Source organism: Periplaneta americana, chromosome 11, assembly GCF_040183065.1.
Source record: "Periplaneta americana isolate PAMFEO1 chromosome 11, P.americana_PAMFEO1_priV1, whole genome shotgun sequence".
NCBI classification, from domain to species: Eukaryota; Metazoa; Arthropoda; class Insecta; order Blattodea; family Blattidae; genus Periplaneta; species Periplaneta americana.
Window position 1 is genome coordinate 173,719,908 of NC_091127.1, and position 19,206 is coordinate 173,739,113.

General features: G+C 37.2%; 2 protein-coding genes across 16 annotated transcripts in view; one reads left to right on the plus strand and one right to left on the minus strand.

Annotated features, from left to right (window-relative positions):
• The window catches only part of Dh31 (diuretic hormone class 2), a 718,880-nt gene that overhangs the window by 682,606 nt on the left and 17,068 nt on the right, over window positions 1-19,206 (plus strand). The window lies entirely within an intron of this gene.
• LOC138709611 (uncharacterized) overlaps window positions 1-19,206 on the minus strand; it is a 444,175-nt gene that overhangs the window by 148,732 nt on the left and 276,237 nt on the right. For 4 of the 14 annotated variants that reach the window (XR_011334971.1, XR_011334970.1, XR_011334977.1 and 1 more), the window contains one exon: window positions 10,731-10,769. The exons of 3 other annotated variants lie outside the window; for them this stretch is intronic. Coding sequence is in view for 1 of the 11 variants with exons in the window: in XM_069840506.1 (XP_069696607.1) it covers window positions 10,739-10,769; window positions 16,815-17,446 (663 nt within the window). In the remaining 10 variants the exon portion in view is untranslated. Of the gene's footprint in view, window positions 1-338; window positions 444-2,714; window positions 4,945-10,730; window positions 10,770-16,814; window positions 18,647-19,206 lie in introns of those variants that run through there. 7 more of the 14 variants (XR_011334966.1, XR_011334967.1, XM_069840506.1 and 4 more) reach the window with 4 other exon arrangements.

The following is a 19,206-nucleotide window of genomic DNA, read 5'->3' on the forward strand; positions in this document are numbered from 1 at the left end:
AAATTGTATTTTCTCCATATTTCAAAAACAAAAAAATAAACAGCTCTCGTTGGTATTCGAACGCACGACCTTACGAATACCAGCCCGCAACCCTATCATTACTCTACAAGTGTAGTGTATAGAGCACTTCACTTATAACTGTATATAGCAGGCATCGTGGTCCAACAACTTGTAACATCGCCTGTCTCCGAATTGTAGCGAAGATACCCGAAGGGAACTTAGATAGTGGTCACTTTTTCTTTTGACAGCTGTACATCTAGCAGAGTTAATATTAGTTGAAATAAATATTTGTGTGTTCTATTACGTTTTCGTGAAATTAAATAATAATGCATGCTTACGATTGTTAATATTCTGGCGTGAGAGACGTGGTAACCCGCTCCGCTGGATTCATGCAGCACAGACGTAGAGCTCAGCTGAGTTCAAGCTCCTTGTCCATAGGCTTCCTGCCGAGCGGATGACAGTTCAGTACAGGTATTCGGTAGACACATTGTTATTTTAAGTGTATCAACTTACAATATCATTCACAGTTCAGGAATATCATATGTTATTAATTCATGGAGAAAGTCGTCGTAATTCAAGTGCGGGAAGAAAGATGTACCGCCAACGTTTTTCGCAAAGAATGTTACCTAATGTATACGAACTTTTACAGTAGTCGCTAATATGTTTTCGCGGGATATCAGCCGAGTTAAGATTTTGGAATGCTCCAAGCTTTCGACTGCTATCTCTGCAGCCATCTTCAGGGAAGTGATTATTATTATTATTATTATTATTATTATTATTATTAATATACTGGTATAAATATAACGATTTAATTACTATATTATCAGTGGCCAAATTGGGTCGGTATCAGCCGGTATGGCATAGCGGAAGTAAAATAAGATACCAAAAGCATACCGGTAGTAAATATTTAAAATTGACTGCTATTTAGTGAAGCTGATCACACAACCAATTATGCTAACAAATAGTGTCGTCATACTCTGTACCCTCTCATAGACATGGGTACAGTAGTACAACGCGTGATGTATTGTATTTAGTTCACGCCTAGGAGCAATGCCTTATTTAAGAAATCCCCAAACTAGTTGTATCACAAAACATGTCTGTGCATACCGGCAGTAATTTTTTCCAATTCGGCCACTAGAAATAATTTAATCGCAGGGTAAACCAAATCTTCTGTAAACTACTCAACTGTGTACCAATATACAGGGTTGAAGTGAAATAACGTTGAAGATTGAAAGGGACGGTAAGGTACACGTAAATGAATAGAAAACTTATATTACGTTTTGTGATGAAATGCACGGTTAATAAGAAAATTAAGTTTGAAGTTTCAACAGTGCGGCAACATCGTCGCTAACAGACTCTACTCGTGACACAGATGTAAGAGGTCAATGAACTTGGTGTGTTGGTAGGTGAGGTGCTCTCTGCCAAGTCGTTGTTACTTGCTCGCATCGTGCAATGGCTTGAATTTAGAGGTTTTTAAAATTAAATTTACACGAAAACCGTGCACGTTATTGAAACACGCCAGGTGTATACATTGTTGTTTATTAGATTCCCTATCAATATGGACAAAAATCATGATCCTACCAGTAGCGGCTGGTGGTCAAAATAATGAGTGTGCTACAATCTCTATATCGGCCTACTGTAGAGGCCTACACTTATGTATTTATCTTAATTTTGAGTCTCGCCTAGTGATGAAATATGAAGTCCATACGACGTTCTTTCGTACTGCAGAACTTGGCATTTCATGTTAAACCCCTCCATCTTGGACATCATACACTTTTCTATTGACAGTATTGCAAGAGCAGTGAGACGATCCTGGGACATAGTGTTCCTTAAAAACGTTTTTATGCGTTTCAAGGAAGAAAAACATATTTCTGGCTCAGCAGTGGTCATTGGTGTTGTAACCAAAATATTTAACAACTTCGATACTTCACAGAATGGATCCTGTAAATTGTTGGATACTATGTATTGTGACAATTGAACAGCCATCTATATTTCGGAAGTCAGGTCTTCCGTATAGAAATCCAAATTGTATCTGGAACACTCTTTTGTTCAGTATAGTATAGCTGTTGACAGCAACTTTAACTGGTAGATGGCAGCAGCAGCGGACACTTGAATTACCAAATACATTGTACGTAGTTCCGAATTCTTCCACAAACAAGCATTCTTTCGTTACGCTTTACTTTTGCAATCTCCAAGCTGTGTTGTGCTGAAGCTGACTACAGCACTTTCCCGCGTAAAAATAGCCAATCAGAGCAGTGATTTCAGCTTCGCACATGCGCATAACTGTCTACATTTTTCATGTGGAGCTTTGAGTAGCACAACGAACCCCCTGAGGCACCAAAGAAGGCACGAAGACTAAACACTTTGTAACGCGTCATGAACATAACCACGGGAAATTGTCAAATGGCAGATCAAATACTATGGTGGTATAACAAATACATTATTTGAGCCAAAATTATCATTGTGCTGTAGCACTGTAGCACATATGGACGGGCCGCCCCTGGATCCTACGTTCAATAGTTACCGAATAAGAGATTGCTAGACATTCGAGGGGAAAAAACTTTTTTTGAAAAAAAAAAAACTAGTAACTTTCTACCAATATGTTGTTATGGTTTTTTGTTACATACAACATGAGTTATTCGCTTTGGAAAACTGCAAGGTTATTTCACTTCCACCCTGTATAAAATATATGTTGAATATTAATTCTCCCCTACCTTGAAACTTTCTCCGTTCGGAAGGCAACTTGACTGGACATCTCAGATAATCTCTTCATATTTGAGGGTCGAATTCATCAACCTATTAATCTCTTCTTCCAGCATATTCTCAATACTGCACCAATGTCTTTAAGTTCTTATATATTCCCACATATGGCGTATCAATTTTTTTCTAGGGTATCATGTAACTGATCTTGATATCATTCATCTCATAACTTTTGCAACGCTGCACAATTCTCAAGAAGCTCTTCTGTATTCAATTCATATTAGTGTCGCTCCACACTTGTGACGCTGTTCCCAATCTTCTGAGAATAATAACATAACTGTTCAAATCCCAATGTGTTCATCTGCAATCCGTTCACATGTATCGTATCACACATCTCATGCTAATGGTCCTCCTCCCAAATACTTCCCAATGCCATCGTGCCATTCTACATCCCGTACATTACGCAAGTGATACCAGTCCCATTCTTCAGATACTTTCCCGTTACTGCATCACTCTTACTATACTCCTTCATTTCTAGTTCATAGTAGTCTTCTATAACACAAGTGATTCCAGTACAGTACAATTCATCCCAGCACAATTTTATTACAGTACTAATTTACTGTCCTCCACCATATTCCGTTCATAGTAGCGTCGTATAAAACACGTGATGCTGATTGTCTTCTTCCCAGCACAATTTATTACAACACCAATTTTACTGTTCTGCACTAGATTACGTCCGTAGTAGTGACATTCAACACGAATGGTTCTGGTTGCTTTCTTCTAAGAACAATTGTTTCCGAACAATTTATATTGCCATACATTATGACCCGTTCACAGTAGAAACGTTCAACACGAATGGCTTTGGTTGATTTTTTTCCCAGCACAGTTTCTTATAAAGTATTATTACTTTCCTCCTCTACCTCAAATTCATGGGACTGCCGTGCACACGAATGCTTCTGATTGCTTTCTTGCCAGCACAAATTATTACAATACGTAATACCGATCTCCTCTATGCCCCATTCATAGTAGCGCGGTGCAACTCGAGGTGTTCTGGTTGCTTCCCAGCACAATTTATACTGCCCTCCTCTATGTTCATGTAGGCGGTACAACACGAGGTGTTCTGGTTGCTTCCCAGCACAATTTATACTGCCCTCCTCCATGTTCATGTAGGCGGTACAACACGAGGTGTTCTGGTTGCTTCCCAGCACAATTTATACTGCCCTCCTCTATGTTCATGTAGGCGGTACAACACGAGGTGTTCTGGTTGCTTCCCAGCACTATTTATACTGCCCTCCTCTATGTTCATGTAGGCGGTACAACACGAGGTGTTCTGGTTGCTTCCCAGCACAATTTATACTGCCCTCCTCTATGTTCATGTAGGCGGTACAACACGAGGTGTTCTGGTTGCTTCCCAGCACAATTTATACTGCCCTCCTCTATGTTCATGTAGGCGGTACAAAACGAGGTGTTCTGGTTGCTTCCCAGCACTATTTATACTGCCCTCCTCCATGTTCATGTAGCGCGGTGCAACACGAGGTGTTCTGGTTGCTTCCCAGCACTATTTATACTGTCCTCCTCTATGTTCATGTAGTGCTGTGCAACACGAGGTGTTCTGGTTGCTTCCCAGCACTATTTATACTGCCCTCCTCTATGTTCATGTAGCGCGGTGCAACACGAGGTGTTCTGGTTGCTTCCCAGCACAATTTATACTGCCCTCCTCTATGTTCATGTAGGCGGTGCGACACGAGGTGTTCTGGTTGCTTCCCAGCACTATTTATACTGCCCTCCTCTATGTTCATGTAGCGCGGTGCAACACGAGTTGTTCTGGTTGCTTTCTTCCACCTGGTTTCGTGGCTAGATGCGCTAACCGTTACTCCACAGGTGTGGGCCCTAAGTGTAGTGTAATGTGTGTTTAATGAATGTTTCACTGAAATTTAGTTTTGCAGAGTAGGTTTTTCATACTCTGCTCTGGCGGTACTAGAATTTTGAATTAACTGAGAATTTTGAATTAACTGAGAATTTCGATTGATATATGTATATGTTTATATATATAAATTAAAAGAGTCCTCTTGTGCCGGTTGGTCGGGCAGGACTTGGCGCTGGAGTCTCGTGCTTGGTGGTCGGGCACTTCACAGCGCTGGAATTCTGTGCCTGATGTTCCGGGTGGTTTTTGGCGCATGCCCCTCTAGAGGACATGGCTCTTGAATCCGTGCCTGTTGGTCGGGCCGGTCTTGGCGCATGTAACTGCAAACATTAACCAATTAAAGAACTAACAGCACATAATATGCTTCTCAATGTTAAATTACAATAGCAAATAATACAACTCTCATTACCGGTATAATAAAATGTTTGATATGCAACATTCTGGAAGAAAGGCAGTGCATCATTTAGGTACGAAATAGCCCCTTTCTCTGGTGTTAATCATTGCAGGCACAAGACTATGCTATTATTTATTTCTGTGTTCTGTAAGTTCAAGTTTATACTTCGGTGAAATGAAGATTTAAGAAATAATTTTGATGTCATGACTCCGCACAATTCTGGAAGTGCCTTATACAGAGTGATTTATATAGAACTGACACATTTCTTTTATTAATTGTTTCAAAACGAATTGTGCTAGCGACAACTTATTATACCTAAAATGTAAAGGAATTTTGGGAGATTAAGTAACCTCATAGAAAGAAGTCCGGCGTTGTCAAATCCGAAGATCTCGATGGCCACAGGTTCCTGGAAATTATTCGGTCGTCAAAGAAACTTGCAATTACTATAGTTCCATGGATTCATTTGATGTATGGCATGTAGCACTATCTTGCTGAAAATATCCTTGACCCAGCTCTACATCGTCCAGTTGCTCAGCAAACTCAAAGACAAACGTCTTAATGATTTTTTGGGTGACTGCTCCAGTCGTGCTCTTACGTCAACAACAACCGTGGGAAGCCTAGATGAACGATGCTTGCCCTTTTCACCCACCAGAGATCCAGTTGTTTCCAATTTGTTTACCAGTCCCAGTATTGTGTTTCTTTTGGGAGGATTGCGAACACCAAATTCTCTCTGGTATGCCCTTTGAGTAGCTGTAATTGAATTCGTAATCCAGTATTGCTTCACAAGGAAGAGTCGTTGATTTAATGTGTACTGCATTTTCACGTTGACACAAAATGTCGAAAACAGCTGCCAACAATAGGAATAAAACATAAACATCTGCGTATCTAGTGACAAGGAATCGAAACTCCGGAACATTCTGCTTAATTTTGTGCTAAAATTGGGTCATTGAATGAATTTCCAACGGAATAATTAAAGAAAGAAATGTGTCAGTTCTATATAAATCACTCTGTATATGGTCACACTGTCACGTGAATGGCTACAGCACGCTTTGTGAGAACTCGCTTCTTCATAGGCTATAGGCTGTCACTGGCTTGAGACGAGAATCTATTGAAGATGAGAAGAGTCGTGGAGGACAAACAATAGTGACTGAGAAAGGCAATGAAGAGTGGAAGCCATGACTGAAAAGAACCCAACTTTGATATTTAAAGACAGAGTTGACTCTTAGTCATTATTTAGCCAAGTATTTCAGCAATCCATGTACGCCTCCAAGTACAGAAATGTCTTCATTAGGAGTGTAGAACAGGAACATGCGAGAGAAATATTATTATTGTAAGGCATACTGTACTGTTTCAACGGATGTACTCTAGAACAATGAGAGGGGTGGCGAGATGACTTGCAAAATAAGATAAATGAACGTCTTACGGTCTTACTAATAAAAACTCTATATACAGACGTTTAACTGTCTTATACTTATACAATGAGTAGCTCGTTTATAAGTTGTGTGTAAATTCCTTACTAATATCACTACATACGTCGTGTATAACTGTTAAACAGCTACGTCATAGTTTCGTCATTACTTTGTTACGAAAGGTAATAGAATATCTTATGTTCTCTACTGAATCCGGTAGAGCGCTCTAGTGTGGCATGTTAAATATCGATAGTACAACTGGCTCTAATCGATTACCACACTACATTTTGGTCAAAGAGTACAAGCTACAGCAATATTATTATACTTATTCTGTGCTCTTTGGTGTGTTCTTCTGTGGTTACAAGGCATCTATCATCATAAAATGACAGTCGATACGAACAGCTGTTAGAGAGGCGGCCATTTTTTTCTCTCTATACAGTACAACGTTTAAACAAGGGGTTTCGTGTATACAACTACTGCAAAGCAATTCCCATTGTATAGTTACAGCCTGTTTATACGTCCATAGCTTATTCACGGTTTATTAGTAACGTTTTCTGTCTCAACTCTGCATAAGTCTCGTATAAAAACTATGCACGGTTTATTAGTAAGACTGTTAAGATAAATTTACGTTGCATTTAGAAACATAACATTGAACATAGAAAAAGAACAGCAGTTTAAGATAAAAAATAATAAAATTCGATAAATTCACCTGCTTTTAAGAAAGTAGTTTCTCAAATCTGAACTCTACATTCACAAGCTGTTATCATTTTCAATTTGTCTTTTTGTTGTGATGGCATTCATAGACTACAATAAACTTATTTTCTATAAATAATAATTTGTAAATACCATAACAAATTTAAGAACTCCTTTGGAAGCTCGAAATATTTTTCTATTATTTTGACCCAAAAGTGGCCTACGCTCCGCGAAAAAAAAATTACAGTTTTAGCATTCCATCATTACGTGCATATTTCTTTAATAAATATATATATATATATATATATATATATATATATATATATTACAACCAGTTATCGGTATATTAGACGTTGGGTGGTGTGACCTGATTTTGAATAAAATTATCGTTATTTTCGATTTTACAGGGATTTCTATATTTCGAATTGAGTGGAGTACCAGTACGATAGTAGGGAAGTCGCAAACAAAATATCTAACCGAAAGGTATCGCACCTTCATAATGTCTGGGAACCACTGCTTTAGAATATAGGTAAGCAAATTGTTCTGGCATTTATGATCATTCGAAGTAGAGCTGGAGGAAAATACATACATAGGCCTAGCTTACAACTCTGATCTTCAGCGAGAACTCATTACGAGCTTATGGTCAATAAATAGACTACGTCATTGTTATAGTATTATGCTAGCGTTTCAACGTGGCCAAAATGATGTCCAGCATTTAGGCCTACTGGTACCTAATACACTCCAAAATGTCACATCCCTGCCAACAATTCGCAGTGACTTGAAGTAGCTACTACTTTACTCCCACCGTTGATCGCCTTGACATTATACTTGCGTTTGCGCATTAAAACTCAAAGAAATGAAGATGGAAATGTCCAAGAAAATCATTTGGTATAAAACCCATTCTAAGGAAGTTTTATAAACGGAGATATTTTTGACAAGGTTAAACTTCATTAGTGATTACGTTGCTTTCAATGTTACATATTTCGCTGAGTATGTTTCATTATTATGGAAGCAAATAAGTTTCAAAATATCTGTTATTCTGTCTAGAAAATAAATCTGAAAATTTTTTTTTTTAAACCTCTAATGAACTTAGTCCGCAGCATTTGCTGCACGAGCTACTAGTTAAAATACATTCTTACTGAAAAGAGGGCAAATAGAATAATAGTTGAAACAAAGTCTATAGAATCGTACTACTTACTTAGAAATAGCTTTTAAGGAACCCGAAGGTTCATTGCCGCCCTCACATAAGCCCGCCATCGGTCCCTATCCTGTGCAAGACTAATCCAGTCTCTATCATCATATCGCACCTTCCTCAAATCCATCTTAATATTATCCTCCCATCTACGTCTCGGCCTCCCTAAAGGTCTTTTTTCCTCCGGTCTCCCAACTAACACTCTATATGCATTTCTGGATTCGCCCATACGTGCTACATGCCCTGCCCATCTCAATCGTCTGGATTTAATGTTCCTAATTATGTCAGGTGAAGAATACAATGCGTGCAGTTCTGCGTTGTGTAACTTTCTCCATTCTCCTGTAATTTCATCCCGCTTAGCCCCAAATATTTTCCTAAGCACCTTATTCTCAAACACCCTTAACCTATGTTCCTCTCTCAGAGTGAGAGTCCAAGTTTCACAACGATATAGAAGAACCGGTAATATAACTGTTTTATAAATTCTAACTTTCAGATTTTTGGACAGCAGACTGGATGATAAGAGCTTCTCAACCGAATAATAACCCGCATTTCCCATATTTATTTTGTGTTTAATTTCCTCCCGAGTGTCATTTATATTTGTTACTGTTGCTACAAGATATTTGAATTTTTCCACCTCTTCGAAGGATAAATCTCCAATTTTTATATTTCCATTTCGTACAATATTCTTCTCACGAGACATAATCATATACTTTGTCTTTTCGGGATTTACTTCCAAACCGATCGCTTTACTTGCTTCAAGTAAAATTTCCGTGTTTTCCCTAATCGTTTGTGTATTTCTATAAAATCGTATAGACAATTTTAATAGTAAATTATGACCTTAATAAATCAATACACATCCTGCTCTTTAGTAAACTTTCTCTTATGTAATAAAGAAATTTTCCAACTACTTTGGCCATACACAGTATAAATACCCGCAGAAAGAAAATGTTCATACACCATTATCAAATTTATCATGCTATAAAAAAGAAGTAATTTGCATGACAATAAAAATTTTAAGTAGTCTTCCTGAGAACATTAAAATCATAACCCAAACCCTGCATTATTTAAGGTAAAGTTAAACAATTTCTTTATATCTCACAATTTCTATTTTTATACGAATTCTTCACATTTCTCAGTACTGTGTAATATTAATGTAATAATCTTCAGTGTATATTTAATACATTATTAAATGGTATCAGTACTACATTGCATAAAATGTTATTGTGTTAATTATGTATATAATTCCTATTTGCATTTTCATACCTGGACCTGTTCTTTATTGTAGCTGTAAAGCAACTTTAAGAATATTAGCCCCAAATATGTCTCAAACACCTTTAACCTTTGTTCCTCTCTCAAAGTGAGAGTCCAATTTTCACAACCATACAGAACAACCGGTAATATAACTGTTTTATAAATTATAATTTTCAGATTTTTCGAAAGCAGACTAGATGATAGAAGCTTCTCAACCAAATAATAACAGGCATTTCCTATATTTATTCAGCGTTTAATTTGCTCTCGAGTGTCATTTAAATTTGTTACTGTTCCTCCAAGGTATTTGAATTTTTCTACCTTTTCAAAGGATAAATTTCCAATTTTTATATTTCCATTTCGTACTATGTTGTGGTCCCGAGACATAATCATATACTTTGTATTTTCGGGGTTTACCAAACCTATCTCCTTACTTAGTTCAATTAAAATTCACGCGTTTTCCCCAACCTCTTGTGGATTTTCTGCTAACATAAACAAGCAACTGATGTAACCTGTTCAATTCCAAACCCTCTCTATTTTCCTGGATTTTCTTAATGACATATTCTAGAGCAAATTAAAAAAGTAAAGGTAGACAGTGCATCTCCTTGCTTTAGACCGAAATGCATAACACTAACAAAGATATTTTATAAAAGAAGACTGTTTAGAAACAAACAGCGGCACACCGACTGGGGGACTACTAGGGGTCTAGCTTCCTAAATAATGATGATGATTATAATAATAATAATAATAATAATAATAATAATAATAATAATAATAAAACAGAAAAAAGAAAGAAAAAAAAAAGAAGGCGAAAGGTTTTAATGCTTGACGAGTCTGTATCAGTATCTACAAGCATTATTGTGGGAAATGTGTGATGTTTGAAACAGTTTATTTTTAATAGGATTGATTCTATGTGGATACATTTTTAGATTTTGGAAAACTCAAACTTTCGATGATGTTCGAAGTTATGTAAATTTTATTTGGACAATATTTAGTAGCCGTAAACTTTCCCAACCAGCCAATCACATACAGCGACGCTGTCTGTACTTGTGAGTCCATCTACGCTTTGCGTACAGCTTTAATGTTCGTCTGAAAATGGATAGCTTTCCCATGGTTATATTTTAGGGTGTGCCACTGGAAACAAGTAAAAAATATTAAATATGAACTCACCAAAATCGTTACAGGCGAGGGTGTTTCTTGTCCTCTTTTCTGTAAAGGAAAGAAATGTTAATCTGTATTACAATTCAAGTCATTAAATCCTTTGTTTAAAGCAATGTAGTCACTTTTATCGTTGATAAATTAAATCATTATTTGTAATATACACTGGCTTCTTCCTATTTCGCCCACAATTTTTCAGTGTCACGAATTATTTCGGACATGAATAATTAATACAGTGTTATTTTCAGTGGGTTTACGTATATTCACATACTACATTAGCAAAATGACAGAAGTATCATTGAAGTGCTTTTTGATATGTGTAAAATATTTTTTTCTTTCCCCCTCCCCCCACTCCTTTGTATAAAATATAGTTGAGAGTGTGGAAAACCACGCAGTTTTAAGTTAATGTTTGCAACTTTGAGCGACTGTGTGTAAATACAGTTATTGTATTAATTGTCTTCTAGATTTTAGCCTTCATGATGTGTATCAACAATGTAATTTAATTTCGTTTTATAATTTCCATGGCCTCGTGAAAGTCGATGTTGCATACAATAGACAATAATAAAGAACAATTGACTGCAGAAAATTGCATTTTAATATTATACATGAATGTTTCATCGTATTTATTTTCAGTTTTTATTTGTTTAATTAATTTCACGTTCATTTTCACAATTTTAATATAGCCTATGTTTTTCTCCTTGTTATGAACTTTAAATTTGAAAAATTTGGTACGAATCAGTCAAAGCGTGTAGATTTGTATCGAGAACATTCACTTTAAGATGCTTACTTCACTACACCATGTTTGTGAACCTAAAATTATACTAAGCATTTTAGAGAGTCCGTCAAAATGAAATATGAACCTTTAAACCTCCATGGACCAAGGGGGGGAGGTCATTTTGTGTCCACACATTTTTAATTTGGCTATTAAAATTGGAATAATATTATTTTGACGTTCATATTCCATGATTGTGTCAGAAAAACTTCAAATTTTATGAATCTCTAAGAAAAAAAATATTTTCAAATGATCTGCCTTCTTTATTTCATGAAAAGTCTATGTGGACACAAAATAACCCCCCCCCCCTTGGTCCAGCATGTAACTATTTTTTAATATGCTAAATTTTGAATCAACGATTAATTATGGTGCTGTCATAACGTTTTAAATTTATATATCGACAACATTGCTGCTTGTATACTACATAAGAACATTTCACCGTTATTGATAGCAGGAAACGTTTTTAGTAATTCATTTGCTCTTGATCTGTGAGCAGTGTTAGTTGTAGTGTATGATGATATAAATATTCAGAAACTATGAGTGATAAAGACCTAAGTGTTGTTACTGAAGAGGGAGAGGAGGAAAATTATTATCAAAGTGGAGATGACAATGTAAGTGAAAATGAAGACGCAGTGTATGATTTAGAAGAGATAAATGTAAGCGAAAGTGAAAGTGATACGACTGACGATTCGATTGATTATATTCACAACAGAAATACCAATGTAGTTACATATGTGGCAAAAAGTGGAAGGTGTATATACCCACTCCACTTCGCCCTGCTCGAAGAACCATTGCTAATAAAATTCGTGCAAACCGAGACTACGACCAGCAGGTAGAGTAGACAATTTATATGAATCCTTTATGAAATCCATGGATGATGATATAGTCTCAAAAATTCCACAACACACAAATGAAGAGGGAAGAAGGAATTATATTGAGGAAACAAATATGACTGAATTTCTTGCGTTTCTGGGTATTCTGATATTGATAGGTGCCAATGCTTGGACTATCATAATTTCTGGTCTGGAGAACTTGGAAGATCAGCATATGTTGCGGGCATGATCCGAAATAGATTCCGTGATCTTTTGAGGATAATCAGATTTTATGATGAAGGTACACGGGAAATTCGAAGACAAAGTAACAAATTTGCTCCTTTGCGTGAAATATTCCATCTCCTAAATACAAATTTTTCTTAAATTCTATTGTGCTTACAAAAATACCACTATTGATGAAATGCTGTCCCTTTTTAGAGGAAATTGACCCTTCCAGGTTTTCATTAAAGATAAGCCGGGAAAGTATGGGATCCTGATAAGAATGCTTGCAGACTGTAAAGAAAGATACGTTCACAGAATGGAAGTGTACTCCGGTAAGCAGTAAGGCACAACTTCTGAATACAAAGGACCTAAAGAGACTGTGATAGGGCTTGTTGCTCCTTACAAAAATACAGGCCAAAATGTAACAGACTATTACTATACATCTGTTGATTTAGCGGAGGATCTCTACAGTGACTACAATCTGACTTTAGTTGAGACTATGCAAAATAACCGAAAGCACATTCCAAAAAGCTGAAGTCTGTAAAAGAAAGAGAACTATATTCCACATCTTCACCTTTACTGATTCATCCTCTGGAAAACCACCTGTGACTTTGGTATCATATATACCAAAACCAAAAAAGGTCCTAATTATGCTATCATCTCAACATTGTGATGCTTGTTTCTGATGAAGGACCTAAGAAGAAATCTGACATTAATTCATTTTATAATTCAACAAAAGGAGCATTTGACACCATCGATCAAATGGTGAGAAAAATACAGTACAAAAAGAAGTACCGGACGATGGCTTCTCTCTGTATTCTACACTTTTGATAGATATTGCCTGCATAAATGCATATGCTTTGCACACCATGAACTTTCGTGAATGGAACCGTACTAACCCCCCCCCCCCTTGGGCGACGTCTGTATCTCCAGCAGTTAGGATTAGACCTCATCAAACCTCAAGTTGAACAACGGCCTGAAGTCGTAACTGGGCTCCAAAACAACTTATTAGCAGCCATGGAAGCTGTCCTTGAGAGGAAACTTAGGAAAAGAAGTTAGACTCCAAAACATTCGACTGGAAAAGGAAGATGTCATGTATGCTGTGATGAGGCTCACACTAAGAACAGAAGAACAAATTGGCAAAAACCACCATTGTTTGTGCAGTATGTGAGCTATTTGTGTGTGGTAGATATACCAAGAAGACTAATGTGTGTTATAGTTGTGTACGTGATGATTGAACAAGGCACAGACTACAACATACCAAAGTTTAGTTTTTGGGTTCTATGCATAGATATTGTTAGCGCGCACTACGAGCTAACACTGGTTTATGAATACGAATAACGTTAGTTCGCTGATCATCCACCGGAAGCTCGCACTAAGCATGTCTATGAATATGGCCCTTTATCTTTTGTTTTATTTTCTTTTATTTGCTTCTTATATTTCAATACAACTAATGTGATGGTGAGTGAAATGAGAAGGTAAACTTAGATTTATTTTATTTCAGTAGTAGTAATAAGATGCTAAGTGAAATTAGCAGGTATACAATATTTTGTTAAAAAAAATGTGTTACAGTTCTTTACGTGATCATTGAACAGGTAGTCCACACCTGTGGAGTAACGGTCAGCGCGTCTGACTGCGAAACCAGGTGGCCCGGGTTCGAATCCCGGTCGGGGCAAGTTACCTGGTTGAGGTTTTTTCCGGGGTTTTCCCTCAACCCAATACGAGCAAATGCTGGGTAACTTTCGGTGCTGGACCCTGGACTCATTTCGCCGGCATTATCACCTTCATATCATTCAGACGCTAAATAACCTAGATGTTGATACAGCGTCGTAAAATAACCCAATAAAATAAAATAAAATAAAAAATTGAACAGGTACACACCATAACATACCAAAAATTTTAGTATTTTTATCTTTTTGTTTTTGTTTTATTTTCTCACGAAATTTTGGCCAGTGTATGGAACTGGTGCCCACCCAGCATCGTGATGCACTTGGGGAGCTACGATAGGCAGCGAAAATCAGGTTTCGCGAACCAGCTATAACGGCTGGGGGAATCATCGTGCTAACCACACGATACCTCCATTCTGGTTGGATGATCGTCCACCTCTGCTTCGGCATGTGGACGTGAGGCCAGCAGCCGGCTGGTCGGTCTTGACCCTTCATGGGCTGTAGTGCCATGGATTTACTATTAATATGCTGAGAGGTGATGGCTAGAATATTTTGTTTCATTTTTTTTTTCATTTCAGCAAAAATAATTTCAATTTATCAATAAATAAACACAACATTAATTAATTTGTATTAAAGAGATGTCAAATAGAATTATAAAATTGATCTATGTGCATTATATTCACATTTGTGCCTATTATTCCTAGTGGATACTTTTTAACCCCTCTTGGTCCACCGCGTAACTAAAAAAAGCTTGGTCCAGCTAGGGTTAAGAGTCCTGACATCCAATAATCTGGAAGCCGCTGGTCTAAGTAGCAAGAGTACAGAAGCTACTACAATATACAGACACATCATTTTATTTTTACTAACATTTTTAATATTAACCTGGCTATACCTTTCTATTAACGATTGAAACAGGAAACACCGTTTGCTACCCCTTCCACGACTGGAGTTCGATGATACTGCGTAAAATACAAATCACTTTACTAGGTATAGGAGGGAAGAAAAGTAGTTCATCCATTTACAGTATGTAAACTAGGAAATATCGCAATTTTGAGTTTGATCATTTTCATTAGGTTTTTGTTTAATCAAAATACAGTACTGTATTAACACTTAGTGTTTTTACACACGAATTGAGCTATCCATTCGGAAGTATTAATTATGCAGTGTATATTGTACTGTTACAGCACATTAGCGTACAATATAGAGAATGAAGTTAAATTGAAAAATAATCATAATATGGATATTTAAACACATTTTAGAAAATGGTGGCCGTTCATTTTGATAAAGGCCTCAGTTCTTTTGTGCATATTATCGCACTATAGACTATTGTACCTAATTCCAATTACCAGTTTCGTCCTTCGTACGAGTAACTCATGTTGAAATAATTCTATACCTACTCTATAAAAGAGTACCTTACGTACTGTAAATTCAATCTTCACTTCTGCCTGATCCGAAAAGATAAAATCACTCAGAAATGCTATCTACTGTCCGTTCAAGTGGTTTTGTCGCAGGGTTGTAGAAAGGGGGGGGGAAATCACGTGATAGTTAATTACTTAAGGAGGCCCTTTTATTTAAGTTACTTTAAACACTTGAATAATATTACGTAGACGTCCAATTACTAACAGAAATTAATGTTTTCAGAAAAGAGCTAAGATAGCCCAGCTACTAGACTTAATAGAGGGGCGAACAGAAGCAGGTGGGGGAAACCGGGATGCGACATAGGGAAACGGACGACAGTACCCGTACGAAAATATGATTCAATATTGAAAGCTCTTTCGTCACTGGAAAACGCGAACATATTTCTGAAACGGGGTCCGGCGTAGAAATTGGTTATCACGATTTTACACTGAAACTTGTTTTGAAATTAAGACTAGTACTGTCTGATAAGAAATCAACTAAAAAAATTGCGGATTATCCAGTAACAACACACCTAATCAAACCTAACCTAATCTATCACATAATACACACCTAATCAAACCTGTCACACAATACTACACCCCTGTAGTAACATTCCTCAAGTTTAGTATCATTTCGTTTGCAAATGTTGCCCGCCTTGGTGTACGTGTCCAGAACCATCCAGTGAAAGATGATAGTGGACGACTTTCTTCTCCATTCTTCATAATTACATTTAGTTCATTAAGCGTGTGTTATGTGAATGAATCAACGTCTTAATGCAGTGATAATTTCACATCTATAATCTACAATATACTCTAACATCCATGATTGTCTGTGTAATGCCAACAGTGTACTTCTACGACGCCATCCCAACGCAATAAGAAATAGTGCAACTCTTTTTCTTTATAAATTGTCTTATTTATGGATAATCCGCAAATATTTTTGTTGATTTTGAATCAGACAATACTAGTCTTAATTTCAAAACAAGTTTTAGAATGAAATCGTGATAACCAATTTCTACGCCCGAGCCCTGAAACCTACTATACTCAGTAACTCGGTACTGCTTACGCGCCCTCGGCTCTGTGTCGTGAACGGTTGGAAGTTTACCAGTAGAAGGGTTGGGAGTGAAGTACATTCCAAAACTCAGGTACAATAAAAATTGAAGTAAAAATAAAATCTGTAGAAGCAGCACTGCGTTATTATCTAGGTTAGATACATAAACACATACCTTTGTCTTCGGGACAAGCGTTTTTCTTCGGAAGCTCGATCTTGCGTTTCTTCCGGCTTTGGTAAAGCTTCCTGTTCGGGAGCAGGCTGACTTGTAGAGGGGAGATCAGATGGCTTCTCCTGCTCAAGCACACCAGATGAACGGTGCAGCCTAGCTGCGGAATATTCATCTCCCAAGACACTCACATAGAAGTCATGGAGATAATACTGAGCCGGCAAACTGCAGGTCTCTGCGGCAGTATCAGTATCATGCTGGGGTTCTCGAGGCGGGTACTCGTCGTATTCCACGACTCTCAGTTCCCGTTCAGAGGAAGCTTCCGATGCCGGCAGATCGTAATGATGATGGTGATGTCTTCGCCTATGCTTCATGATGATGTTCTTGGTGGCGAGAGACATTTTGGGACCGGGATCGGGATCGGGATCGGGCACGGGTTCGGGTTGAGGCTGCAGCTGGTTTGAGTATTGATTGTACAGCCAATAAGCCGTCGCTCCGGCTATTCCTCCGATCCCGATCATCCGTGCTACATCCGCCACTGGACGGTTCAGTAGCGAACGGCCCCTTTCGCCCCAGTCAACGGAGCGGATGCTATTTGTGAAATTTCTTAATCGCCACATTCTGTGCACAACTAACATTAAGTTTAGTCTGTCTGTAACATAGCAACGGCATCGCTATTGTTGTCTTAACATCGTGTACATTCTCGCCATGCGGATCAGTTTCAGAAATCTTAGCTGCTGTTACGCTGAGTATCGTTCATGTAGGTAGACCGTTCCCCCCCCCCCTTTTTTTTATAATATTCGTATTAGGGCCTATGTTTTGTTTGTGTTGTAGGCATAGCAAAAATTGAATGTTTTAGATCCATTAATACACGTAACGATTTATATACCAAGAGTTTCCCTACATATTAATGAGCACCGAGCGAGTTTGGTCGTGCAAGGTTTACTATGTATTTATATTCTCTTGTAAAGTTTTAATAAAGAAAATATATACTTCTTCACAAAAGGAAAACCCTTCTATATAAAAAGTCAGACATCACACTCGCTTCTATAGTAGACAATAAGGAACCAAAATATTGGAAAGTAATGACTTTTTATAATAATGTTTCTTATAAGTTGCATAATTGAAAAGAAAAGAAATGTAAAGATAATTTGAAAACTATACTAATAATAAATCTGTAGCCGAAATTTTGCTGGTAATTTTTTATTTTCCAAAAATAATTGGTCCTAACATTATATAATTAACCACCCTGAAACCGAAAATCGCTTTTTTGAAACTTTTGTTTGTATGTCTGTCTGTCTGTCTGTCTGTATGTTTGTTACCTTTTCACGCGATAATGGCTCAAAGGATTTCGATGAAAATTGGAATATAAATTAAGTTCGTTGTAACTTAGATTTTAGGCTATATGGCATTCAAAATACATTATTTAAAAGGGGGGTTATAAGGGGGCCTGAATTAAATCAATCGAAATATCTCGCTTATTATTGATTTTTGTGAAAAATATTATATAACAAAAGTTTCTTTAAAAATCATTTCCGATAAGTTTTATTCCTTGAAAAATTTTGATAGGACTGATATTTAATGAGATCACGAAGATATTTGTCTGTCAGTCGTGATCTAAATTTGATTTTTACTATTTTCAGTGTTGAAAATATTTTTTCACAAACGTAAGTTACAGCGAACATGGCTTCAACAGAGCAAGCGAAAGAACGAAGCTTAGCTTTTGGCAAAGATTTGAAAAGTTCAATAACTGTCAAGTCCTTACATCTAGCTTTCATTTAACGTCACATTGTAAATCTGTGAGTTTAAATTGAAAATCTAACCGCATTATTCGTACATCTGCTGTAAAAGAATCGACGTACAGAGATAATAATAATAATAATAATAATAATAATAATAATAACACTTAACCTTTTAATGTTTCATCAGTAACATGTAGTAACTTATAATGCCGTTTTATGTTATACAACCGTTTTCCTAGTAATATTTGTGAACAAATCATACATTTAATATTTTCATCATATTGTAAGCAAAAGAATGCATCCTCCCATCCTACTTGAAACTTTCGTTTTTTATAGAGGTACATGGTTTCGAGAGAGATATTGCGACGATACGCCACTCGCAGGTCCGAGACAAATACAAATAGAACGGAGTTTGACTCCAGTGAGTAAGAGGGTGGGGGTTGTAGGTAGGAAGCGAGAGAAAAGCACTGCGAGCCACAATGTGCTCGTGAGTCGCATTTTCGCCGCGGCTGCTGTAAAGCACGGACCGGCCCGGACGGTCTCCAATAAAACAGTGATGTCACCTGAAATTTCGTCCTCTGGAGAACACGATCGGACATTTCACGCACTCACTAGATTCGCTCTTTGTCTAGTGTGGGTTATATTCAATGGTATAA